Source organism: Platichthys flesus, chromosome 13 (genome assembly GCF_949316205.1).
Source record: "Platichthys flesus chromosome 13, fPlaFle2.1, whole genome shotgun sequence".
NCBI classification, from domain to species: domain Eukaryota; kingdom Metazoa; phylum Chordata; class Actinopteri; order Pleuronectiformes; family Pleuronectidae; genus Platichthys; species Platichthys flesus.
Window position 1 is genome coordinate 16,939,967 of NC_084957.1, and position 27,905 is coordinate 16,967,871.

General features: G+C 41.5%; 3 protein-coding genes across 4 annotated transcripts; 1 reads left to right on the plus strand and 2 right to left on the minus strand.

The window, feature by feature from the left end:
* Nucleotides 1–481: 481 nt before the first annotated feature.
* slain1a (SLAIN motif family, member 1a) lies at nucleotides 482–13,594 on the minus strand. Of its 2 annotated transcripts, XM_062401873.1 has the most exons (9): nucleotides 12,558–13,594; nucleotides 9,798–9,934; nucleotides 6,546–6,662; nucleotides 4,806–4,916; nucleotides 4,501–4,650; nucleotides 3,714–4,046; nucleotides 2,397–2,588; nucleotides 1,918–2,251; nucleotides 482–1,355 (listed from the first exon to the last, which is right to left on the minus strand). In XM_062401873.1, exons 1-9 carry the CDS (start codon nucleotides 13,025–13,027, stop codon nucleotides 1,280–1,282), a joined length of 1,920 nt encoding a protein of 639 aa, XP_062257857.1. In that variant the 5' UTR covers nucleotides 13,028–13,594; the 3' UTR covers nucleotides 482–1,279. The 2 variants fall into 2 exon arrangements, with proteins under 2 accessions (XP_062257857.1, XP_062257858.1); XM_062401874.1 differs by lacking the exon at nucleotides 2,397–2,588.
* A 1,137-nt stretch (nucleotides 13,595–14,731) lies between these two features.
* On the plus strand, nucleotides 14,732–15,988 carry LOC133967105 (putative nuclease HARBI1). The gene has a single exon (XM_062402334.1). It carries the CDS (start codon nucleotides 14,732–14,734, stop codon nucleotides 15,986–15,988), a length of 1,257 nt encoding a protein of 418 aa, XP_062258318.1.
* Nucleotides 15,989–19,253: 3,265 nt separating this feature from the next.
* scel (sciellin) lies at nucleotides 19,254–26,774 on the minus strand. The gene is made up of 23 exons (XM_062402989.1): nucleotides 26,619–26,774; nucleotides 25,304–25,341; nucleotides 25,065–25,140; nucleotides 24,785–24,847; nucleotides 24,391–24,459; nucleotides 24,224–24,256; nucleotides 24,073–24,114; nucleotides 23,921–23,953; nucleotides 23,751–23,828; nucleotides 23,587–23,655; nucleotides 23,337–23,408; nucleotides 23,161–23,229; nucleotides 23,013–23,069; nucleotides 22,850–22,912; nucleotides 22,394–22,444; nucleotides 22,238–22,288; nucleotides 21,762–21,830; nucleotides 21,610–21,657; nucleotides 21,433–21,495; nucleotides 21,268–21,342; nucleotides 20,624–20,732; nucleotides 20,071–20,173; nucleotides 19,254–19,978 (listed from the first exon to the last, which is right to left on the minus strand). Exons 2-23 carry the CDS (start codon nucleotides 25,326–25,328, stop codon nucleotides 19,962–19,964), a joined length of 1,335 nt encoding a protein of 444 aa, XP_062258973.1. The 5' UTR covers nucleotides 25,329–25,341; nucleotides 26,619–26,774; the 3' UTR covers nucleotides 19,254–19,961.
* Nucleotides 26,775–27,905: the final 1,131 nt, after the last annotated feature.

Genomic DNA, 27,905 nt, shown 5'->3' on the forward strand with positions numbered 1-27,905 from the left:
CCATTATGGGACAAATAAAGGATTATATTATCTTATCTTAGTTATCGAGAGTTATGGTTTTGCAAGGGTAGTTTAAGGGACAGCAATGTTTTCACCTCCTGTTTAACATGTTTTGCACATGTAGTGTGGATTTCAAGAACTGGCACTCAGTGCGCATGTCTCCACCAAGCTGCAACAGTTCCCTTAAATTCACTCAAGTGGCAGCGACTTTCCCACACAGATATAAGTTCCCTAAATGTTCAAGATTTGTTCCCCATTATGATCCATGGATCAAATGTTGTCTCTTTTATATAAACACATACAGATGTCACTCAGTCATTCAAAACATTATAAATAAATATCAAAACATATAAATGTCAGTGTATTGCTGGGTATAGTTGAGCTATCTGCTATTTCTTTCGCTTATTTTCCAATTTACTTGATTCAAGACTTAAATACAGGTTATATTTATTTAAGACAGAAACAGAAATCGTTGTGAGAGGCTTTTATTCACTTTAAAAAAGTCACCTCCTTTTTAAATCCTTCTCATCCATAAAAAGCATCAGGGTCATATGTGCAATATCATTGCAGCGATTATGTTTTTATCAAATACCATTGAAAAAATCACAGCATGTAATGTAAACAATAATGAAAACAAACTGGCCAAACATAACACTGATAAAACGAGCACGCTCACATTTACAAATGTCATACTTCACTTTAACTTAGATTTATTTTACTTGTTAATCATTATTCTGATCATAAGTGCGACTAGGTCCAGCCAATAGATACGAGTGTCGTGAATTACACAGTTTTTAAACAGGCACAGGAAGTCACTAAATTCCAAATCCGGGTGCATTTTCATATCTGATGTCACAGTCTGACAAATAAAATATAATAATTACAAAAAGTGGTCAGAGGAAATCATTAGAAGCATGTACAAAAGCATGAGCTAACAGTTATAACCTTTCAACTGGACACAGAAATGTCCATTCTGTCCAATGAAAGTATCCACAACATTTAAGAAGATCCAGTTCACATTTAACATCTGATTATTAGAATATTGCCACATTGTGAGTCAGTGTGTGTTTCAGCAGATCGTTCAGTAGTGATCCAGCCCGCTGGACCCAAACTCTTTACAGTCTCTACTTTGTCCTTCAGTGAAGACAAGTGCTTTCAAAAGAAATGTTAACAGTCACTCTCTCTTGGGTCTCAGCCCAAAAGTGGGAACCCTTCAATCATCGGGGTCCCATTGCAGCATTACCCTGTGTGCACGTCGGGAGCTCCTGTTTCTTAGGGGTCAGTAGCAGCCATCTCTCCAGTTGACGTCCCTCAGGGCGCTCAGGGCAGCCATGGTCTTTGGGGGTGTCAGTAAACTGCGGACACAGAGGAACGAGTCAATGGAATCTCTAATGCAGCAGTTTCTGAACTTTGCTGACAGCGCCTCACTGTGGAGAAACCATGTAAATGTTTTAACACGTGCCGTGTCTACGTCCACACTGTATTTTAATCGTGTCACATAGAGCTGCAAGTAACAATTATCTTCATAATCAAACAATTTGACAATAGTTTTTCCAATGGTTCAAATATAAAAAATACATGTTTGGTGTCGGACCAAACTTGTGAACAATGTTTTGTTTTTAAAATGATAGATTAAGCTTGTTGCTGCACATTTACATTAATACAAATAAAAATGTCCCTTTTATATAAACACATACAGATTTAACATTATTAACAAATAAAATAAATTTATTTTTTTGTTCCATGAATGCTTCTTCCCATTAAAACCCTGGCAGGCAGTCGACAGAGGACTAAGCTCACTTCTCTCGTACACCTCCCTTTTTGTTTTATTTTCTAATTTCTGACTCAAGTGACAATACTGCTTCTTGAGCTTTAAAACCTTGGTGCATAAAATTGGATCAGTGGGACTTTTCTTACCTGCGTGTAGGTGGGGTGATTTTGCTCAGACGTGGGACTCCACTTGTCCCCACGAAGGAGGCCGGACGAGGGAGGGAGCTGCGATGGATCACCGGCGGGTTGGCGCCAGCTTTCAGGGGCTGTGGTACCAAGCTGTTGCTGGGTTTTAGGGGCTGAGGCAGTGCGATGCCGCTCGGGATGGAGTGCAGGCTGGCAGAGGTGGTCAGAGGGGTGGAGGCGGGGCCCTGCTGCACCGTTGGGCTCACGTAGGCTGTGGCTTTCAGAGGATGCCGGGGCATGGTGGGGAAGTTCGCCATGCTCTGGACTCGCTGACTGAGCTGGCCTGGGGAAGGAACTGGAACACACGGCAAGAGGTCAACTCTAACTTCAGTAACAATATTGATAGTGCCGCATTTGAAAGTGCCATGCCTGCAGAAAAACAGCGCTCTATAGCAAACCAAAAGCTGATTCATTCATAGACGTGAGGGAAAGAGTCTTACTGGAGGATTGGAGCCGTGCGAGCCCGGTGGACGAGTCAAAGCTCTGGCTGTTCCGCATGGAGGAAGATATCGTTGGCAAGGAGGAAGGGCTGTGGGAGGGTGGGTTGACAGGGGAAGCCAGGCTTGGAATGCTGGGAACACTGGGCATGCTGGGAGCTCGCATGAGGTTGGGCATGCTTCTCCGTAGCTTGTCTATGCAACCAAATCAATAAACCAGATGGGGTTTTGCAGGTGTTGGGGTTTTGTAAAGATTTGGAGTCACAGTTCAAACAAATCGATAAATAGATTTTCTTTGGAATACTTAGTGTTTTGTTAGGAATATTAGATATACTGTGTATAGATAACCAGTAAGGATTTTTTTGAAGCTAATGATACATATATGCAATGATTCCTTAGATATCATCATCCGTATGTAGTGAAGGTTTGATGCTTTTACAGTTTAAACATAAACATTGTTATAAATAACTTAAGATAGAAAGAAAATACAAATACAACCAAATATTTATATTATAAAGTGTGATTATGATGTCTATTTTTAATAACTAATTTTAACCAGCTTACTAGTTTTTTTTTACTTATGTAATGTACCTCTGAGCGCTGTTATAAAATATGTTATAATAAATAATTTTATTAATTATAATAATAGTAAAGTAGAGCATAAATTAAGAGAAACATAAATGCACTTCTCTAATACATTGCTGATCCTGTAAAATAAAAGTTGTTATATAGGCACATATTAGAAAATATAAAATCTACCACTGATGTCTGAGAAAGGCTCATATTGGTTGGGTTCATATATTTATACAAATATAACAGGATAAGTTATGACAATTTAATTAGTGAGCTCAAAAGGCACTAGGAAGTGGATTTTGTAACCTGTGGGAAAAGCAAGTTTGTTTCCAGACGTAAGGCTAAGCTAAGCTAACTGGCTGCAGCTTTATATTTTCCATAAAGACAAGAATTATACCTCACTTATAACCATACACAGCATGTGAAAGTAAAATATTTTCAGATTTGCTCAGTTTCAAATAAGATGGCAAAAATCAAGCAACATCATAGTAGGCTAAAGTGACCCAGCTGGGAACGCTTTTAAAATCCTGCGACCAAGAGCTCTCTTTAAATCCATCTTGGCACAAACAGAAATCGGGAGATCTCAAATGTAGGTAATTCTGTAAAGGAGCTTTCAGCCTGAATTGGGACATTCATGTCCGTTTCAGAGATACAATCTAAACCCTTGTAGTGATGTTGTTATTCCCGAAGATATTTAGTGACCAGAAACGAGTTGCAAGTGGATAAAGTGATTCATGAGACGCTCACCTGTGCTATTCCTGTATGCCATCTGTAGTTCTGTGCTCAGGCTGCAGGGTCCAGAGTACTGGGAGAGTCCACTGAGTGAAAACTGAGGGGTGGTCGACATGCGTCTGCAGTCTCTGATACTGGAGAAGGTGTGGGAGTGGGGCAGGCCGCCCCTCTGCATAGATCCTGTGCGGAACAGTCGAGGCTGGGGAGGAGGGAGCTGGTCGTACCCCTCATCCTCTTCCTCATCCTCCTCCTCCAGATCCATCTCGCTGCGCCTTAGGGAGTGAAGGGAGAAGCTGGAGCTGCGGCGGCTGGCCGTGGATGAGGTAGTGGCGTAGTCCTGTCGGAGACCTGCAAGGAGACGGATCAATGCTTTAATCTGAGGAAAACATGTACAATGATGATACATTTAGTTCTGGAGCACCTCCTCATCCATTTCTCTGAATCGGTGGAACCCACTGCTACTGTGGAGGTGGAAGTATAAAATCAGGACTATAAGCACAGTTATAAAGATGCTTCCTATAAGTAATGTGCATTGGTTTCAGAAATAGAGGCAAGGCACTGAACACTGTTATATAGTAACTTTCAAATCAATTTACGACTTTTAAAATGTGTGAATGTGTGAATGTAAATGTCCAAGTGAAAGCCTATGGAGTTTCTGCAGGCTTCTCCCCCTGGCCCATTAGTCTAAAGTCTTGTAAATGTCATGTAAAATCTTTAAGTCCTCTTTCATTAAAAGGTACTGTATATTTTGTTCCCCCCCGCCCCCCCTAATGCCAACAAGACATTTAGACGGGCAACTCACTCTCCTCCTGAAGTCGTGCCATGACCTCCACATCTGTCATGTCCTGCAGTTTGTAGCTCATGGAGGCGGACTCGTCCTCAAGCTCCGACACACCCACCTCACTGTCCAGGGAAGACTGCGGGCTGATGGCTGCATGCCGGCGACCCAGGTCTAAAAAGAACACACACAAGAGAAAGTCATCAGTTTCATCAAGATATTTTAATCTCATCCAGGGACAAAAAGCAAGTGCACAATAGATAAGGCATGTTGCGTTTATTCTACACAGGTGGATGGTTTGACACATCCGAAAATACAGATTTTCTTACTGTGGAGAGCAGAGTTCGACAGGAAGGTGGGCACTCTGTCACTGAGGCCAGAACTCGTCCTGAGTGGGAGACTTGGCTGGAGGAAGGACTGAGCAGGTGACGTCAACGGGGCTTGAGAGGTGAGAAACACAGCAGAGGAGATTCACACATAGATAAAAACTTATGCAACATGCAAATCAGAACTCAGCCTGCGCGGTCAACCGTGTTCATGTCAGATATGGATAAACATCCACAAGGATTTTTTTACTGGCAGAATTCGAGCTTTCACCATCTGTCTCCGAGCATAACCGGATAATCTCGTCCATGCAATTCGCTGTAATCTGATTGTAAACTGCAAGCGACAGGTTGTTGGAGGATCTGGGTTAGGTTTATACCGTGAGCTCCCAAAACTATGGGAGCGGTTGATGGGATCTTCTGACTTCTGATGTGAAATCTAGCGAGGACTAAGAGGTTTTTATCTGAGCAGTGAATGCAACCACATTAACGAACCAAATTGAATTGAACATTGATTCCAAAGATAGACAGACGTTTATCTTTAAATGTCAGGCCCAAAGGTAAGCTAATCAGCCTTCATTTGCACATTCAGTGGCCATTTCTGTTAATTCCCTTTAGATTTTAAAATGAGGGCAGTGATGGCCTGAAGGTTCGAAAAGTTCACCAGAGTCTCCACACTGGCAAACTAAAACTGCTGAAATAAAAGTTACTTTCATCCTAATGGCTAATGGCTCTATACGGCAGTACTAGTGGTGATTTGAGCTAAAAGCTAACATTATCACAGTAATATGGAAAAATATTCACTGTCTTAGTTCTAGCATGCTAGTATGATAAGGTATGTAATTAACATTAAACACAAAGTAAAGCTCTGGTTTATCGGAATGCCATTAGTCTAAAAAGTATGTGGTCATTGATTGCACAAGACAAATTTACACATTGGCCTGAAAATGGGGCTGGATAAAACATTGACAGATCAATGTTCATCCTGAAGGGGACATGACAGTCTGTACAAGGTTTAGTGCCAATGTATACAACACTCAAGATATTTAACTCAAAACAAAATGATGTCCAACTCCTCATGAAGCCAAGACAAAAAAAGAGGTCACTTAATCCTCTGGGTACCATGAATGTCAGTTTCAATTTTTATTTTTCAAATCAAATTTGACAGGATCGTTAAAAATGTTGACCTGCTGATGGAACCAGGGGAAAAAATCCTGTAAGTCTTGAGGATGTATCCTCTTGGGACCGTCAATGTCTGGACAAATTTTATACCACATATTAACGGCAATAAATCAAATAGTTTTCAAGATCTTTCAGTCGGGAGCAAATCAGTGTTAACCAAACTACTGACCCTGCCATCCCTTGAACCACACTGATACCATGACTACTAATGAGAAAATGATAGACATAAAAAACATAATAGATTACATTTTTGATTAATAAATTACTCAAATAGCAATTGATTATAATGAAATTTTCATTCTTCCATTTGAATATATTGCTGCTTTACCAAATCAAGTGTCAAATTCAGCAGCAAATATCACTTTAATCAAACAGTCATCTTGTTTTTACAACAACAACTTGAGTTCAGACGCAAGGTTAGATCAGTGTGGGTTCAATGATTTGTTCGTGAATAAATAAACAAACCTCAATCCTCAAAGGCCCATCAGAAGTTAGAGTGACTGTTAAGCTGTTAGCATGAGTTATATATGCATGTGTATTATGGTTGTGGTGTAGTTGTGTTACCTGGGGACTCGGTTAGTGCAGCAGATTTAGTGTAAGGCAGGACGGGGCAGCTGAGTGTGGACAGCCCCTCGATGCAGCTGTATGGACGGACAGGGGAGACTCCTCTCCACCGCTTCGCTGCACACAGGAACGCAGCGAAGGACAAGTTAGTCTGATTGCTTCACCATATAACACAAGTTCACACACTCATGCAGACTTTGACTTTATTCAGACACACTCCAGCCAAATGTTAATCCGCTTTTTTACAGATCAGTATTGATGTTTTAAATGATTGGGACACGGCTCAGTTGGAGGGAGCTGATACAGTAAGATGAGGGTTAGCTTACCACCGAGGCTTTTTGGGCTAAACTAGAGGTTTTTTGGAGGGATCTTGGGATAAGCAGGGATTGTGCATGTAGGTTACATCTCATTCCCACAATCAGAATTAGATCCACTATATGTTTGACATTTGGGTGATGAGGTTACATTTATACAGTTAATATGTAATGCTTCTTGATGTGTTACACGTACAATATTTAACTTCAGCGGCTACGGGTCTCTCATTTCAAAATATTACAAAAGACCTAATCTGATGACGTCGTGAAGCAGTGTGGGATCATGGGAGTTGTTGTCTTCACCATTTTTGACGAAGAAAATATACCTGGCGTGACTCAGGTGCAAATCCTGCTCTTGGATGAGTTAATGTACAATGTTTTATTTGTGTTACGCAGCAAATGGCGACGGATATCAATGATAAATTACAAGTGACCAATACATACAGTGTTAGAAAAAGACTGCCACAGGCTTAGTGGCTAACAGTGTTTTCAAAGCGAGACAGCTAAAGCTACAGGCAAAGTAAGTTTGACGCATTTGAAGGGCGTCCAAAATCACGTCTCGTTACCTTGAATAAAATCTGGGATTTCTCTGGGCTTTAGCATTATTGGAAACATTTTGTACGTACAGAAGTCAACGAACTATAGAACCTAGTCTAGTATCCTTATGAAAATGTTACATATTATATTTTTATAACAATGTTATATCATACTAAAGGTTTATAAGCTGTAACTGATGGCTTTAATCATTGTTAAAACACAACTAATTAAGTTTAGAGCTCAGCAGTATAAACCATTGGCAGGCTATTCATTTGATGTTATCAGGCTTGTTAAATTGTTCATTTTTCTGGTAAGTTTGGTCTTAATTAGTTATTTGATGTTATAAAAACATCATGATTGACAGCTGAGACTGACTTGTGATTGGTTGTGCGCATGTCCTACCAGGACCTTGTTAGACCGATGTTTCATCCCACATTGGACTGCGCTTGCTCTGGTTCCAGATCACATCTTTGGCTCAAGTGGAAGTATTCTTAAACAGAATATTTTAGCTTTATTGCTGGATAGTGTTTATATACAGTATATATTTCCATCTTTAAATACAGTCCATCAGCTTTGATGTTGTCTTATTAAATTGCAATCAGTTACGATGTATAAGTGCTTAATAAGCACTTCATAAGAAAGTGTTACTGTGCTTTTTCACTGTTTTGCTGATTAGCAGTGAGTAGATTTGACCTGAAATGACACAAATGACTTGAGATAAACTTGATCAATGTGTAAACACTCTGTTCTCATCCCTGATTGGTAGGCAGAGCATTACACGCCCGACAGAGCAGCGCATTTTGCATTCACCATGCAATTAGCCTTGAATGCTACTGGATAAAACTCACATTCACAGCAAGTTACACAAACAACGGCTAATGGAGCTCAGTGACAGGGACGTATTCATGATCCCCAGGAGGGGAGCCAACCTTCACTGAATACAGCTCTGGTGAGAGAGGAGGACATTACACACTAAAGAACAAACCCCAAACAAATAAATATGTGGAATTTTATCACAGCTTGGACGAAGAATACGAGGATAACACATAAATCAGAAAAATCCACACATACATCATGCATGCCCACAGCATGAGCCGATGTGTGCAGCATTGTGCACTCGTAACAGCAAAAGAGTCTCTTATACAGGCTGTGTAGGACAAATCTGACTCTAAAACCCAGCTAATGTAAGCATGGTTTCTATGGCAACCATATCCCCTTGCGTAAGAGTGGAAACAGTAAAGCACCGAATCTGAAACAGGGTCCAGCAGCAATAATGTTGAATACTTGCACACTATATCCTGATTATAAGGGGGGTTTGTTATATTCTAGTTATATGTTAGTGCATCTAAACACCATGTCCTTAATGTAGAAACAGCATCGCACTGAGAAACACAGGATGGGAACAGATAACATATCCAGGTCGACCAAGAGCGTGGGTGCATCCTCAATTTGATTTGTCTAATTATTTCTTTATTAGTCAGACAAACAAAAGAATGTGACAAATTAAATTCAATAATAATGTGGCGGATGAATTGTATCCTCTCTCTCCAGCACTCAAGATTATTAAATGAAGAAAAATAACTAGTCAAAATCCAAAGTAGGTTCAACTTCTTTTAAATTGCCTCACTACCAAATGATTATACAGAGCTGGAAACTGAATTTAATATGATCCCAGCGCATTTTCCAGTACATTCTAAATATAATCGAAACCAGGACAAGACTCAAATCGGGGGCACAAGTGTGAATGTAAATAGACTCTGTAGCAGCCACTTCATCCCCTGATCACTACTGCTCAGACTCTGGCTCCAAATTTCGTCTTTGGCTCAAGATATTTTGGCTTAATTTCTGGGTAGTGGGAGGAAGTGGAGACGTGTTGTGCATCCTTAGATACAGTCTATGTAATTTGTCTTCTCGCCCTAGGATCCGTGTTATAGCTGATTGAAGGACGGGGGGATGGATAAACTACTTTTGGGGTTGCAGCGTTTGACCAGCGCTTTCTAATCATCTGTGTACTGTTGTTCATTAACACAATGTAACCTTTCCTCCAAAGTAAGTGTTTTTTTATCTGCAGGGTTCGCAAAATTTGTGTGTGGAGGCCGTGAAATGAAAAGTCCATCCAGCTTCACTAACACAGAAATAATCACTCCGTGGGAAAGTTAGCTGATGTACCTTAAAAGACAAAAATATAAAGTTAGGGAGTTAAATGGTCGATTTGTTGGAACGACTGAGCTGTGTGAAGTGAAATGCTCCCTGGGCTCAGGAAACTGTGACTGAAATCCTGCTGCACGTGGAAACATTTTGCTGCTGAAGCTTATAGTCACATGTCAGTAGCCAGAGAGACAGATGTGGCAGATGTGGCTGCGGATGAGGCCTGTTAATCTCACTGGCAAACACACTGTACCTTGGTCCAGTCTGTGACTGAGGTTCATCTTCGCCAGCGACACCTCAGGCCCCGGATGGTCCAGTACCTGCCTGCACCACTGTAGAGGACTGAGGACACTCTCACCCTGCAGCTTGGCTTTGTGACTCACATACAGCCTGCAACACACAGCAAAAGGCCACAGTTTAGCACAAACATGTTACAGTGACATGACCTGGAGGCTTATGCGCACGACCAGTACCCACACAGATAAGAATTGGGGTTGAGTTTTACAGAGGTGACATTTCTCAGATATGTAACATAGTGCAGTAAAGCCTTTTTTATTGCTAAAGTAAACCAGTGGTTGTGTAAAAGATCATAAAATCCAAATGCCAATACACCCGTAAAGTTCAAATCTCCACAAAGAGCCATTTCCGTTTTATTGGCAACAACCTGAGCTCTGAATCCGACTGTGTCAAATAAAACTAAAGTGGTGACAGCTTCTTTCAATGCAGTTATGTATTGGATGCGAGTGTATAACTGTTGCAACTGCAAGGATTGTAATATTGTCACTTCTCATTGTGGAATGTGGATACTTGAAATAGTATATTAATACATTAGACAATCAACTAAAGGTTAATCAACTATTTGGATAAACCATGAACATTTTCAGTTAATTTTATGCACAAAAAAAAAACTTCTAAAACGTGCTGCTTTTTTCTTTGAAATATATTAGTAGAACTACATTTTGAAGATCATTCATTGAAGATGTTGAAAAGAATCTCGAAATTTAGTCGGTGCTTCTCTGGCATATACTGCATCCTTCCACCAAATTTCACGGTTATTAATTTAGCGGTTTTTGCATAGTCTTGCAAATAAACAATCAAACAAACATATGGACAGGGGTGAAAACACAATATCATTGGTGGAGGTAATAATCAAACCACCTCCTTCTGAATCTTGCTAGCAATGACAAGATAATAATACACATAAAAATGCGTTTGACTATTTGAATGACAGATTCTTAATGTGTCATTTCTGCGTTCAAGGAGAAGAAGATTATATACCGTGCAGGACCGAGTTGTCATTTGAAACGAGGCCACAGTGTTAAACACTGGCTCGGGGTCAGTTTGCTCTGTTAAATGGACTGAGGATACACTGACACTCTCCATGGTTGCTTGATGCTGGATCCCATCCCTGCTGCATCCAGCTGTGTGCTACATTCTTCCACATGATTGCATCAGATGCATAAAGCTATAAACGCTTCAGCAGTGTGCGTGTTAGTTTGTGTGTGTGCGTGTGTGTGTCTTTGTGCTTCCTGAGTCTGCAGATACAGTGTTTCAAAGTAGTTCAGCCCGGGGCTCATGCTGCTGCATACAAAGACGGGCTGTTTGATCCCAGGCTGAAGCGGGTCATTGTTTCTAATTTCATCCCAGCACTGTCTTCCTCCGAGCTGGTACCTGTGCTGCTCACACGGTGCATGCTGGGATGCACAGAGCTTGTGTCAAAGCTGGTTTTAGTTCTCCTTATTCTTCTTTCTTCCAGTAAAAACTCACAATGCCAGCATGTCAACACAGTCGACCAGTCGTGTGTTTTGCAGCTCAGGAAACTCTCAAAGATCAGCAGCATCATCATCATGCCTTCGTTATCTCACGTTTGGATTATGGCAATTCTCTTTTCACCTGCTTGAGCAGACTGAGTTGACATAAATCTCAACTCGTCCAAAACACAGCAGCCAGATTTCTCACCCAATCTTAAAATTGTATTGTTTAATGAGAAGGCTCGTTCTAGACTTATAGGTACATATCTTTTGACAACATATGTGCTGAGGAATTTTTGACCATCCTCACTAACTGTATATGCCACTGTATATATCATGTATATAGTTTATATTATTTCTTTACACAATTCAGATAGCGGGACCTATTTTGTTCCACAGATACTCTCTTCAGGTTTTAGATAAAGGACCAACCAACAGTTCATCGCATTGGGACTTTCAGGTCTAACTCAGATGCTCCAGACAGGGAGGCACCAACTTCAACTCTCACCAACTTCAACTCTTTTGCATATTTCATCAGGGGCAAGACGAAATGACACAATGTGATTTAGGATATGCATATTTAGACTTAACTATCCAATAGTTTGCCTACATGTAACATAGAGAGTGACAGCCATTCTAGCAATTCATGGAGGTGCTGTTGGAATTGGTGACGCACGTAGATGAAGATATACTAGGATTATGTGGGAGACATTTTCCGACTTTGGGGGGGACATTTGCTCATGTTACTCTGTTAGCGTTTGTATATTGTTCCACCTTCTGTTCTCCTTGATGCATCAAGTCTACATTAAAATCGTCTGCATAAGACATCAGCTGCTGCCTGAGTTCTCCTTTCACCAGCTTCCAGAAAACATCCATAACAATATGTGCTTGGTCATAATCTGAGGTCCACAGCCAAGGCCCTACTCAGACCAAAGGTGGACCTTTTGTCTCAGGGCTCCTACTCTTTGGACCAATCTCTCTATGAATAAAGTATATTATTATTATGAATATTATAATTATTATATTAGTAGTATAGTAGTAATATGTTACCAGAGCCTGTAAGTCTACCCTTCCTGGAAGAGAATCAATAATATAATCAATAGAGGACACATGCCAGGCAGTATTACACATGATGTCTCACAACACCGCTGTGGCCTGTATAGAATCTGCACAGCCACACAAACAAAAACACAGATTTTAAAATGCACCATCACAACCACATACTAAGCATGCATGTGCAGTCAAGTGGTTGGTATAGTTACCAGCGATCAGGCTCTCCAACAGGGAGTACAGCGTTCAGGTCCAAAACATCCACCTCATCCAGGACAGTCGTGGCTCCGGCGGCGTCGCTGTCCTCCTCCTCCGCGGCATCAGGAGACGCCGAGCTCGGCTGGAAATAGGCGAACGGCTCCCCCGTCGGACTCCGGGCTCCGGGGACGCACGGATGCTGCTGCGTGGGGCTGGAAACGCCGTATTTAGCGAGGTAATCCTCGCTCGGACACGGCGTGGCAGCGCCGCGCAGACCCGTCAGAGACGTCTGGAGATGGTGGTGATGGTGAGGGCCGACGGAGCAATTGTTTACAGCGTTCGCTCGGCTCCGCAATTGTTCGTTCTGCTTCTCCAATTTTCGCACCAGCTCCTGCAGCTTCAGCACCTCCAGCTCCGCGATGGTGGTTTTATTGTTGCCATTGACGTCTGCCATCATCCGGGGGCTCAATACTTCTGCTTCCATCTGGTAACAAGCACATTGAGAGGGAGGGAGAGGCGGAGAGAGAGGCCTGCCGCTGCAGAGGGTCCTATTCAACTCAGAGAGGGTGTCCAGATCCCCCCTGTTTAGAGCTACTACTGCTACACACACACTCACACACACTGATGCTGCTGCTGGTGAGACTGCACATCTAGCATCTCATTGGTCAGCAGCCTGGAGTTCAACTCCCATCACACCACTGCTGAGGAGGAAGTGTTTAGTATGAAAACACTATTGAGGCTGTTTGCACCGTTATGAATTGTTATGTTTTATTTGCACAGTTGTAAATCTCAGTGGCCAGGTCATATTCCTGAACAACCCAATTTGTTTTTAATTAAATCACAAATAAAATGCATATATAAATATAAATATGCTATTTATTATTTTATTTGTGATGCCAGCTGATATTTGGTACCAGGTACACGAAAGACGAACCAAAATCTTAATGAGACAGAGGTATTGAGCTTAATTCATTCCAAACTTAACACACAAGCAAAACATGTTTGACTAGTTCCCTGTCATTCACTTGCAAACAGAGTGTGGTTTACAAATACAAAACTCCACTAACAAACTAATGCATTTTGTTTCTCAAAATACACAACACACCTAACCAAAAAATGCACTACATATTTCTTATAAATTATGCTTTAGATAGAAATAGCCTTCAGCATTCATACAAGTACAAAAAATAAATACGACAAGTAAAAAAATATAATCAATATAATATTTTACTGCAAGTACAAAATATTATAATAACTTGCTCATATTAAATATAAGAAGTGACACAGATATTTCACCTCACTCTTGTTCATGGTGACCCCCACTGTCTGTATGTCAGGTTTTAGAAGATTTTACTGAAGCATATTTGAAAATATTAAAGGCAAAGTTGCTACTTATTCATTATGGCAATCATAACCTGTTCATATTCAATACATGTGAATTGTAATCCTTGAGAGGGGACACAGATATTTCGCCTCAGTCTTGTTCTTGGTGACCCCCACTGTCTGTATGTCAAGTTTCAGAAGATTTTTACAAAAGAATTTCTGAGAAAATTAAAGGCAAAGTTGCTAGTTCTCCTCATAATTTCCTAAAATTAAATATTATTCAAAAAACATTATATATTTTATTCCATCCAAGGCAAGGAATAGCGGTAGGCAAAGAATATTATTTGGACTTTCCGAATACAGCCAGTGTATTAATTGGATGAACTGGCACAAACATTTGGCTCCAGACATTCATGGTCCCCAGATGAGGAATCTCAACGACTACAGTGATTATCATTAATCTATCTCATTCAATATTTCTGATTTTATTGTAAAGCACTTTGAGCTGTATTTAATGTATGAAAGGTGCTGTATACATACAATATAATATTAATATAATTATTATCCAAGACTTTTCCTCAGTGAGGTAGACATTTTGGGTGTGGAGGAAAATATCTGGATAACTGTTGACATTCAAGATTAGTTAAAATAACTGCAACAATCCCCAAACTCATCATGAAGCTCCATCATCTGCTCAAAGAGTCAAATAAATGTTTTAGTCTGAAAACTCCTGAACTTGTTTTTAGTCTGAACGCTTGCTGATTGGGTCTTTTCTGTCATGACGTACTCTTCGTACTCTGATTCGCCAACTCCTATGACATGACGTCCATCCCGGAAGAAAACAACGATGAAGGTAGAAACCAACATGGATAACCAAACACAAGCGCTGCTGACGCTGTTGTCTCTGCTGACAGCTGTCGTGCAGTTAAACTCCGCATTCTATCACGCCACCACCGCGTACATGCGCAGGAGACGAGCCATCATCCGAGCCCTCTGCGACAGCTCCCGTGTCCCGCGGCGCTTCCAGCCCGCAGCGGTGCGCCGCTTCTGGGTGAGACCGGGGAGAACTAGCGCCTGGTGGGATAACTTCACGAGCGGGGTCGTGGCTCCGGAGGAATGGCGAGACAACTTCGGGATGTCCAGGTCGGCCCTGATGCACCTGAGCGAGAGGCTGCGGCCGCATGTGGAGGGAGCCGCGACTAAAATGCGGGCGCCCGTGGACGTTCTCACCAAGGTGGCGTGCACGTTGTTCTATCTGAACGACGAGGGGAGGCTCCGGAAAACGGCGAATGCGTTCGGGCTGTCCCGGCAGGTCGTGTCGGTCATCATCCGACGCGTCTGCAAGGCCATCACCGTCTTCCTAGGCCCGGACTACGTCAAGACACCGAGCTCGGAGCCTGAGGTGGAGGATCTTGTCGTCCACTTCCAGCAAACACACGGTCTCCCACAGTGCTTGGGAGCCGTCGCCTGCACACACATCGAAGTGAAACAACCCACAGCGAACTCCACAGACTACATCAACACCAAGGGGGCATACTCTCTGAATGTCCAAGCCCTGTGCGACCACAAGTACTGCTTCATGGATGTGGTTGTGAAATGGCCTGGCGGTGTGCACGAAGCGCGTATGTTCGCCACCTCCAAACTGTGCAGCGACCTGAAGGATGGGACGATCCCCTCCTGTCCCAAAGTGTTGGTGGAGGGCGAAGAGGCCGTCCCCGTGTTTCTTGTGGGTGATCCAGCTTATCCACTGATGCCCTTCCTCATGAAGGAGTACCCGGATGGCGGAGTGACCCCACAGGAGAAGTCCTACGGGCTCACACTGTGCAAGGCCAACATGGTGATCCAGTGTTCGTTTGCACGCTTGAAAGCAAGGTTTGCAGCCTTGAGGAGGGCCATGGACATAAACATGAACGAGCTGCCTTTTGTCATCTACGCTTGTTTCGTGCTGCACAACTACTGTGAGCTGCAGGGACAGCCTGTGGATGAGGAGAGCATGAATGCTGCCCTGCAGTACGACAGGGACTCTCAGCCACCCAGCACGTGTAGTAATGTGAGAGCAGAAGACGATGAAGCTGAGGGGAAACGAGTGCGTCGTGTGCTGACGACATTTCTTCACCCATGAAGTGATCAGAATCAGAATCAGAATTCTTTTTATTGCCTTGTATATTTTCACATACAGGAAATTGCCTTGGTGTGGTTGGTGCACTTTACAAACAACAATATAAAAACAACAATATAGAGCAATATAAACATCAATATAAAAAACAACAATATCGAAAAAATAATATATACAGTAAATGTGTTGTGTTCGGTTTTAAGGTGCAAAGATTGGTGGTAGTGCCAATAATGTAGTGTTATAAATTATGTGCGAGGGTGGGGGGGGGGGGGTCAGCAGAGTCAGTGTGATGGGGGGGGCTTGTTTGTGAGCCCCACTGCCATGGGGAAAAAACTGTTCAGGTGACGCGAGGTTTTAGTCCTGACGGCCCGGAACCTTTTCCCAGATGGAAGTCTCTGGAACAGGTGGTGACCGGGATGGGAAGGATCAGCGATGATCTTGCCTGCTCTCTTTCTGGTCCTGGAGTGGAACAGGTCTAGGAGAGCCGGCAGGTCACAGCCGATGACCTTCTCAGCTGACCGAATGATCCGCTGCAGTCTGCCCTTGTCCTTGGCAGTGGAGGCAGCGAACCAAACGGTGATGGATGAGGTGAGGATGGACTCAATGATGGCTGTGTAGAACTCAACCATCACTTTCCGCGGCATGCTGAATTTCCTCAGTTGCCGCAGGAAGAACATCCTCTGCTGGGCCTTCTTGGTGATGGAGGTGATGTTCTCCGTCCACCTCAGGTCCTGTGCTATGATCGTCCCCAGGAATCTGAATGACTCCACTGTTTTAACTGGGGAGTCGCACATGGTGAGGGGGGCGGTTTGGGCTGGGCTCCTCCTGAAGTCTGCCACCATCTCTACAGTTTTTGAAGCGTTCAGCTCCAGGTGGTTCTGGCTGCACCAGGAAGCCAGGCTGTTAACTTCCTCTCTGTAGGCGGCCTCGTCCCCATTGGAAATTAATCCAATAAGGGTGGTGTCGTCGGCAAACTTCAGGAGTTTGACAGAGGGATGGCTGGAGGTGCAGTTGTTGGTGTAGAGGGAGAAGAGGAGAGGAGAGAGCACACAACCTTGAGGGGCTCCAGTGCTGATGGTCCGGGTGTCAGAGACAAGCTTCCCCAGCCTCACGCGCTGCTTCCTGTCGGTCAGGAAGTTGGTGATCCACCTGCAGGTGGGGTCAGGCACGCTCAGCTGGGTCAGCTTGTCCCGGAGAAGAGCTGGAGAGATGGTGTTGAATGCGGAGCTGAAGTCCACAAACAAGATCCTGGCGTAGGTGCTGGGGGAGTCGAGGTGCTGGAGGATGAAGTGGAGTCCCATGTTGACTGCATCGTCTACGGACCTGTTGGCTCTGTAGGCAAACTGCAGCGGGTCGAGGAGGTGGTTGGTTATAGTTTTGAGGTGGGTCAGCACGAGTCGCTCGAAGGTCTTCATTACTACAGAGGTCAGGGCGATAAAAATGGATTTGTGGCACATTTTCCGAGAGCAAAATGTTACCCCTCTATACTGGTTATGTCCAGTAGTACCAGGGGTGGATATTTCATCTCATTGGTAAACCACTTGCCTTACATGTGCTTCAGAAGACGTGGCTGCACACGTTCCAAGGTGACCTGAGTTAGATTTAATATTCAACTTTGAGGTTAAACAGCAACACGAGGTCTGACACATTCTTTGTTTTTAGTTGCAGAGTTGCAACTAACTGGAGGTTAGTAACCACTAACCACTGTGTGTGTGTTTGTGTGGGAAGGAGAGGGGGTTTAATCTGCTCTATGTTGCCTCCATAACCTCCTGGATATCCGCCCCTCAGTAGTACTAATACACATTTGTGTGCTGGAGACTGAACCTCCTACAGTCTTAATGTCACTGACTAAGGAGGCGGTGGTGGACTTTAGGAAGAAAAGGCCCTGTTCCCAGTCATCATCAAGGGATCAGAGCTGGATGTTGTCCAGGAGTACAAGTACCTGGGTGTCCAGATAATCACTTAGCTGGAAACACATGCTGTGTAAGATGCGTCAGAGTCGCCTGTTTTTCTCTGGCGTATGTCTGCAGATCCATTGATTTAGCAGACGTCTTATCACTCTGTGGTGGCCGGCGCCATTTTCTACTGACACTGAAGCCGTTTTTAGACTCGACCTCTGGAGGATGGCCAGAGAATTATATGCGTCGGAACTTTCTGGGGAGGTTCCGTTTCACACATGCACAATGCAGCGGGATAGTCTCAGACGCGGTGGTGATGCAGGCAAAGACAGGATCCGCTGCATAGATCACGTTCTTGTTTACAGGACATCGACACCGTTGGCCCTTTAACCTAAAGCTCTCTTGTCTTCTTTGTCAGTGCCTTCTATGTTTGGCACCTTTTAAATCTCCTGCTTTATTCCCACTTCTGCTCCTTCGGACAGTCTGCAGACTCTTTACCTGGGGACTGGCTGGTGAAAGTCTGCAGACGCTGTCACGGACAGTTGCGTTCACACTTACAGTCCCTCTTGAGAATGTCCGGACAATCTCCAGAGTTCAGATTAACAGACTCAACAAGCTCTTCGGAACAGCTGGTTCTGTCCTGGGAGCGAAACTTCAATCTTGTTTGGAAATGAGAGAGAGGAGGATGCTGAGGAAACTACTCAGTATTATAGACAATGCCTCTCAACCCATTCATGCCACACTGGTGTCAGACTGCAGCAGCCTCAGTGGTGGACGGAGACCATTACACAGCGCCACTGATCGTCTGATCTTCCTGTAGTCATCAAACTGTACGACTCCTTCCCCCTACTGCAGGGAGGACCACTGATAATCAGACGCTTGGAAAATAATACCAACAATATACACATCCACAAGAAGTTTTTTTTTTTCATGTGCAATTTGACCACTCGTGCAATAATACCATTTATTTGAACTATGGGTTGTATTAGTTTTTTTCCGATCATGGTTTAATTTCATGCAAAATTCTTTTATTATTATTTTCTATTTATAATTTCTGCTTACTGTGGCTTTTGTTTACTATTAGTTTGACTGTCTTATGTATCTTGATTATTTAAATCTCACCTGTTCAACATTATGTACTTTTTGTTTCATTAACAATTCTTAACAAGTCTTAATAATCTATTGCTTAATTCACTGTTTTATATTATACTGTAATCTTGGCGCAAGATGGAACAAGATTTTCCTTTGGGATTAATAAAATCGTATCTCTTCAGATGAATTTGATGATGTAGAAACTACCTCATGAATACACATGAACATTCAAGCAAATTTGTGACTGAGGGTTTTAAATATCAAAAGAAGGACGTGAGAAGAATATTGTATCTTTGTTTATTAGAGAATCAGTAAAATATATTCAATGGGATAAAAATATATAGAAAACTGTAGAGCACCATTGTTATTCTGTAAATAGCTGATGGAATATCATAAGACGTGATGCTGTGTTTCTTACCGACATTAAATTGAGTCTATACCTTAACATTCTATTACTAATGTCAAATAATTATCTCCTATATTTCTGCAGAACTTTCACTGTAATATATATATATATATATATATTAACTGCAGAATTATAACTATTCTTCAAACACGCAAGAACCTACACATTGTACTACTTTTTTGATAAAGATGCATTCGTGATCTTTATTGCACACAGAAAAAGCCCCCGGCCCTATTTTTTTTTTCAATATCTCTTGTCAGGTTACACATAACAGTCCCCATAAAGGCAGCAGAACTAAGAGAGTATCAGAAATGCACATCTTCAAACTATGTTAAAATCGATACAGACACATAAAATACCACGATGTCAAAAACACAGTAACAACTAGCTGCAATGCATTTTTTAAGATAAAAAGTTGTATTTGTATAACTGAAACTGTCTTTTGCCAGAACACCCACATATAGATCTGTCAGCTTGTTAAAACCTAAATTACAGGAGAACCAGTATCACACCCATTTTGATAAACAGTGATTCATCATCATTGATCCAGAGGCTGAATGTCCACTGAAAGCCGGCGAGAAACTCAACGCCGCCATTTATCTGTAAGGGAGGAACAAATAATATTACCTGTTGAAAGATATTCATTACTTGAACTTTGTAGATTAAAAGCTGTATTTTTTATATTTTCTTACCTCTGGTGACCTCAAAGCAGTTCTCGCAGTGCACCTTGCGGTTGTAGATCCACATGCTGTCCCCGGCTTTCATATAACCCAGATTGCTGTTACACACCTCACACTGTTCACACACATACAAACACACACACAAGGGTTGAGATACACAATGAGTCACTGCTGCACAGTCCCTCATAGAATCTTTTCGCCAGCGGCAGAATGTAACTGATTACTCAAAATACTCAGGTACTACTTTACCACTAAGTATTTTTATTTCGTGCAAATGTGTCTTCATCAGTCATAGAACTACTGAACATTATGATGATTAACTAGAATTAGTTTTTGTCTTAACCAGCAACATTAAAATGCCCCTGTGTACACATTAATGCATCAGTAGTAACATATTTCAAAGCTAGAGCATCCACCTCCTCTGCATAAATAGTTCCCAAAGTAATCTTGCATTAAAGTATTTTAACAGTGTGGTATTGCAAATTTAGCTCGAGTAAATTATCTAAATACGTCATTCTTCAACCGCTACACATTGCTGATTTACGTGTGTCTTTAATCTGCTCACTTTGAAGCAGGTAGCGTGGCAGTTGATCTTCAGGTCATCCAGGACCATCTTGGCGTCTCCAGTGAACGGCTTACGGCAATAAGTGCACAAATCTTTCTCATGCACCAGCCTGTTTGGAACAGAGGTCAATAAAGTTGTTTAGTTTATAACTGTCAAAAGAATAGTAAGAATAGTTCATTCTTGGCTTTGGGGAAAGAGTGGTTTGGCAAAACAAAAGCCAGTATACCTAATTATACATGAATCTGGTTGATTCAGACAAAGGTTGATAGATCTGAAAAAATCATATCATGGTTCCAAGAGTTAAACCCATCTAACTCTAGTGATCCTATGCCTTTTTCTTTAGAACCACTGGCAGGTTGACATTTTTTTTCTTTCAGTTAAATATCATGACAATTATTAATTGAACTGGTGCACTATAATGCAGGATTTATTGTTATGACATTAGTGATTCCTTATCTTTTCATGAAACACCATCATCAGGTCAAAATCTCAATTAGTCCAAAACTTTAGTTTGTGAACAAATAAAAGCGAAACTAATGCAACAGCCGTCAGCCTCAAGTGTAATTTGTGTCTTCACTAACTGGGAATACATTTTAGCAAAACCAACTCGTCCAACGTTAAGAAAGATGTCGGACTTTTCCTACCTGTCAGAAGATCCGTACAAACTCTTGGTGGAGGACCTGGAGTAGGTTGAATCTCCTACATTGTCATCTGACCTGCTGTTAGAATCACAGTTATCAGCTGGAGACTTACTTTAATCTCATATAATATATAGCATACATCCACATTAAACCCATGTTATCTGATACCTGCTGCTTCTGTACGATGACGATGAGTAGGTAGTGGGGCTGCTGACGCTGCTGCGGTCATAACTATACAAAGACAAAGTGAAGCATAGACCACACGTGAGATTTAATCAATACGGAAGGGGAATGAAAATGAAAACATAATGGCGTGAGGTGTTGGAAGGCTCTGCGTCCTCCTACCTGCTGTCGGTCCTGGAGTAGGATTGACGGTCGCTGCTGTATTTGTCACTGTGTGTGCAATCACAGACCAGATTAGGAATAATAGAAAGTCTACATCCATGGTGTCATCTGGTGTTGTGTGTGTAACAGTTTGAGAGTTGTCAAATGAGTACCTGGGCGTGGTGCTGATGGTGTAGGAGGAGGTGCGGGTGGTGGGGCTATCGTCAGAGTACCCTTTGTAACTGTGTGTCAGAGGCAAAGGAATGAGTTGGGTAAAAGCTGGATATTTATTTGTATTGATCTGAGTTCATGTTCATGAAATCAGTGTTGCTGCAGTGTTGGTTCAAACGTGAGAGAAGAAAGGACATTTATTGAAGTTGATTACATGGATAAGAGGGTAAAAGATACAAAAAAACAGAAAGGTTGAGCAAAATATTCAAAGCATTTTTCAGATAATTCTAAATACTTAAAGACAAAATTACACATGGGGCAAAACGCCCCCTAGTGGTTCCAAGCTAGGGGCCTGAGGTATATTTTTCGACTCATACTTGCCACTTTGAGCTGGATTTAATGTATGAAAGGTGCAATATAAATAAAATGTTTTGTTTATCTGTATTCTTTTTAACTGCTTTAACTGCAACATGTTTACCTGCTTATTCTTCCTGTGAAGGAGGGTGATGTCAGAGTTGGGCTGTTGCTTCTAAATGACACAAAGGAAAATGTCAGAGGAAACCTGGTAATGTAGTAAATCTACTGTAAATAGAAAGAAGCAGCACATTCTCCAACATCCATTTCCATCACTCACCCTCTGCTGCTCTCCACTGTGACAGTCTCACTCCTCGTAACCCTGGAACTTCTGACAGAATAATTACAAACTGGGTTTGTTATTCATCTTAATTAGTATAGCACTATAACTACATTTAATAAGTGCTTATTAATATGCATTTATTTGATCAAATAGTTCATAACAGTGATTTCAACTGTTGTTATGTAATTAATTGTTTATACAACAGCCCCTTCTATGCATGTCCAGAGGAGGGAGAAGAAAGAAGAAATACATTAATAATTGCATTTTTCTTTTTGTTTATAATGTTCAATCATGTTTTAAAACATGTATTAAACATGTATTGTGTCATTGTTTATTATAAGTTTGGGGCTAATGAATAAAATTACACAATATGGGCCAGTTAAAGTAAAGGGTTGTCGATGAGATTAAGCAGGATCTCTCTTTTCTCGTTTTATTATTGAGTGAAAGCGTTACCTGTCTGAGAAATCGTCCTTGATAGCGCTTGGGAGGAGTGTACCGTAGAGTAGGTCCTCAGCACTGCAGAGAAATAAATTCAGTGTTAATAATGAATCATTAGTGTCAATACTAATAATGAATAATTTCCCTGTTATGATCGTTACTACAGGATGAAACTCACTCAGTGTCATTGCTGCTTCTCACTATCGAAGTCTGAGTTGTGGAGATGCTCCTTTTGCTGTTAAGAAAAAAATAGTACAGGTGATTAGTACAGTTTAAAACTACTAATTGCATGATCGATATAATTGATGGATTTGTAAAAGCATCACCTCTCTGAAGGTGAGTAATCATTCTTGGTGCCAGAGGGCAGGGGGGTGTCGTAAAGTTTCTCCTCCGCACTGCACAGAACATTTTTAAAGACCACTTAAATTCTAGTGTCGGGTATAGATTTGAAATTCAAATGTTTTTCAATGATAACTTTTGTAACAATCTGAAAAGATCTTACCCCTTATTGGTGGTAACAGTCGTCTCAGTCACTTTTGAAGTTCTGCTAGGTGTGAAGTTTGAGTAAAGTGTCCTGTGTAGAGAAGATGTTGAAACTTATCTTTAATTCAACATTATAGATGATCGATCAAATCTATTTTCCAGCACTGTAACAGAACAGCAACAGGCGCACAGAGGCTGGAACATGCATGCAGTGGTAATTTGACGTATTCTATCCCCCCCAAAATATAATAGTACACATATGTTTTCACCCTTGGCTTGAGGATTTGACTCGCTCGGTGAACGTCTCAGTCTTAGTGGGAGATTTCATCACAGGAGAACTGCAAAATAACAGTCACAACCATTTTTTTATTTATCTGATACAAAGGCGCAAAGTGCAGTAAAATAATCTGTGTGACGCTGCAGTGCTTTTTACCTGACACTCTGGGAGGTGGTGGTGGTGGTGGTGGTCTCAGTGGTTTTGCCATCCTTGGAAGTGGTCGTGGTTGTGGTGCTGAAGGAAGAGACACACCAAGCTAAAGTTACAAAGTGCCTCAGTGTATTTTCTGTACGTTTCCTTGCTGGTTTTAGATATCTGTGGCGTACCTTGATTTTGGTTCCGCTGTAGAAGAACTGGTTCTGTAGTGACATGATAAAAACAAAAAAATGTTTACACACATTATGATACATGGAGCTTTGCATACCCAAATAAAATCACCAGATTTAGCAGGATTATTTGTGTTATTGTGGAAATGTACCTTCTGGTGTACGAGGATGTGGACGTGCTGGAAGGGAGAGTGCTTCCATCGGGAGAGAGAGAGACATTATTAAGTAACAGTACTGATTCAAATTACAGCAAGTGCATTGATTGGCAAAAATACTATAATACTGCTTGCATCTTGTACCAACCTGCTCTTCGGCTCCTCCAGACCTCCACTGAATCTGAAATGACGAGATCACAATCAATGTTTCTTTTCACAATCTGATCACATGACGTTTGCATAGAAATAGTAATGACATATATTTAAAAAAAAAAAATAGGTATCAGACGACAAGTACATTTAAAGAAACTTTACCTCTGGGTGAGAGCATTCACAGATGTTGTCGTGCTTAGGGTTTTGGTGGTTTTTACTTCACTGCCTCCACTGTGAGCAAAGACAATGAATGACATTAAACAAAGAACTCAGTGGAGCACATTCCTCCTTATTTGTTTTCCATCAAGATTCATTGATAATTCCCTGGGAAATCAAGAAATATGACAAAGCGACCTTGGAATAAATAAATTAAAATACGTGACCCGCCTCTATGTGTAATCTTGCTCACAAACAAACAAACCAACCAACCAACAAACAAACAGACGGGTGAACATATAACCACCTTGGCAGACATCATTTTAGCTAAATTATTCTTCCTATAGATAATAGCTTCCCATTATTTTGCCCTTATTATTTTGAGGAATAGTGTTTTTACCTCACAACAGTCTCACTGGTTTTGTTACGGCCCAGAATAGATTTGCCAAAGTTTGGGTCTCGGCTGAGGGAGGAGAAAAAAAACAATAATTCACTCATACATTCAGAGATGATTCAACACTGCGACTTGCAAAAGGAATGTAGCAGGTCTTCTTTTATTTGAGAAGGTGTAAACCGAGATGAACAACCAGTCACACCCAATAGTTTCTGAATGTTTGTGTAAGGTCAGTCACCGCGTGGAATGTATGGAGTGTCTGTGCTGTGCGATTCCATTTACTTACTCGACATCTTCATCCTCTTCCTCGTCTCTTTTGATCCAGCTGCCGTCTTTCAGCAGAGACTTTGAAGTGACCTTAGCTGCAAACACAAGGGAAACATGAGATCTATTACATATCATAAATACATATATCAAAATTAACATCGGGCTCTGCTATATATAAATGTGTGTGTACTTTAAGTATTTTGCCTGAATTATTGGTACTACATGAAGTTTTAATAATTGATATTTATCAGTACTTACGAGTCTGATACGTGTACTTGCTCATTTTGTTATTTCACCTGTAAGAGACAAAGAACAAGAGGTGAATTCATCACGTAACAACACTGCAGCACATTATCCACAAGGTGGTACTGTGGCCTGGGACCTTGCAGATTTTCCATATAGTGCCAGCTCTGTGTTGAAGTTTAACCTGAGGTCAAAAAACACTTTTGGAATCCATGTTTTTCCTCGACAGTGTCTAAGTATGATTTTCCTCTCCTCACATGCACCGCGTTCACATTTTCAGGTGCTTAGTCACGCTGTGGCAGGTTTGTCACGGTGGCGGCAGTGTATCAATCTAAACTCCGCTCAACCCCACACTCACAATGATTAAGGACAGAACAGGTTTGTCTTGACCTGAACCCACATGAAGACACCCCCCCCTCCACCTCCTCCATAACACACCTTCTCTAAACAGACCATTGTCAGCAAAACACAGGAGTGTACCCGTAACATGCCATTAACTATTGATGATAAGGATCAGGATTTGACTTCATGCACACTTTCGCACGAACACCTTCATGGCAGAGGCCTGATGACAGACATGTACAGTCGAGGGGAAAGTTGTAAACTGTAAATGCAACGTTTGTCTATTTATCAGATGCACAATTTACTATCTATCAATTTAAAGGATTGTATAGTGTTGGGATTGTCTGTATAATTGTATAATTTTTTTTTCTGAAGTAGTTGTGAAATTCTTGTTGTAATGTGTACGAGGCCTGAATCAGAATATAATTTTTAGAAAGATTCAGTTAAATCTCTAGTTTAAAGACAAGAAAGTTGCTCCTGACAATTATACAGTTATAACTCAATTGCCCTTTACGATTCAGAAAGCGTCCTATTTCTCCACAATTCTGCGTGCCAAATTATAATCTGGTTTGGTAACTTCCAAACTTATTCAAGACAGAACATGTTTTCAACTGAACATGTAATTTTTTTTTCATATAACTAAACTCGACAGCAATTTTGAGATTCATTTTAACTTACGTAAGCGGGTTTGGACAGGAAATCCTAAATTATGTGTTTGATTGTGTCATGTCCTTATGTCAAGTGTAAGACATTTACAAACGCAAAAATAAAGTCACTATAGAAGTAAATTCTATTGTATTATCATCATCGATGCATTAGTACATGATCCTCATACGTTATACCTGTGTTTCAGATTTTTTTTTTTCAAAAATCATTACCAGAGATAAAATCATCTCTATTTTGTAAACCACATTGTCACATTATAGTAAATCACAGGCACATTAATGGAAACTGACTGAGTGTGACTGTGAAAGTATTCTGCACTCACCTCCACGGGGGGACTCGCTGAAAAAGACTTAGTCGGCTCTCACTACAGGTGGTGTCCGGACACCTGTTGATCTATCCGCAGTGTGCAATCACACCCTTGTCACTCCGTCTGCTTTAATGCTGAGGGAGGAGATTCCTCTGACACCCAAGGGTGTGGCTTCACATAGCGAATCAAAGAATACTCTCTCTCTGTGCCACTCTGGATGTTTCTCTGTCCGTCATCATCATTCACGCCACATTACCTGCTCTGCTTTCTGTGCGTGTTTAAAACCATTGACAGCTACATGGGTGGGGTGCTGAAGGACCTGCAATTCAACTTAGGTGTCAAGAAAGCAGAACGGAAAAATGCATTAGGATAATTTTTTTGCTCCTCCGACTTCCTCATTGAATGTAATGGAATATGATTTAAGACATGATTAAATAAGAAGATGCTATCTATATTCTGCAGGTAATATTATTACATACTGTGTATTGAGGATACGCTCATACCACCTTGAATTGAACATAAGTATGTGTATTAATATCCTTCAGATTTTTTAAACACACTACCTGGTTTACAGCGGCCTTTTACACAAGCTAATAAAAGTTTTGCGAGATAAGGCGCTTTCAACTTGATATTTCACGCTCAGGTTAAAGGTTTGGTTGAAGTCCAAGGAGTCATAATAACCCTCGACTTTGAATGAATCTTCAGCTGAATGACATGTGATACCACAAATAATAATAATTACCAGACCTTGAGAGTTATAGGATATAAGAGGCTATTTTTCAAACGCACAGGTCTAAATAATCAGCAGTGGTTGTAAAACTCAAACGACAACCGGGCCTAAACCTGCATGTCATGTTGTCTGGGAGTGCCATGCTTTGTGCGATCAAAGGTATGAAAGGTGCATAGCATGCCCGGGTGTGACAATACCCAGGACTGATAAGTGCGCCCCTCCTAGTCACGATGACAGCACGGAAGGAATGCAGACTTCTCGCAGTGACAGAACTACGAGGGGGAAACACCACATGATCAATCACTTGCCTTTAACTGATCAACAGGAATAAATGCGTGTGTCATCAGCTGAATAAAGCATGTTCATAGAATTGAAGGGGAAAAGTCTACCACGAACTACCTCAATGAAACGTATTGGCATTACTGTCATTCATTCATTCATCAGTCAATAATAATCTGCTGCTTTGTACGATAAAGCTTTATGAACACAAGTGGAGATCACTGACACTGGGTGGTCACAGATCCATAAAGGTGGAACTAACAATAATGATAATTAAATATAAATAATTTGTT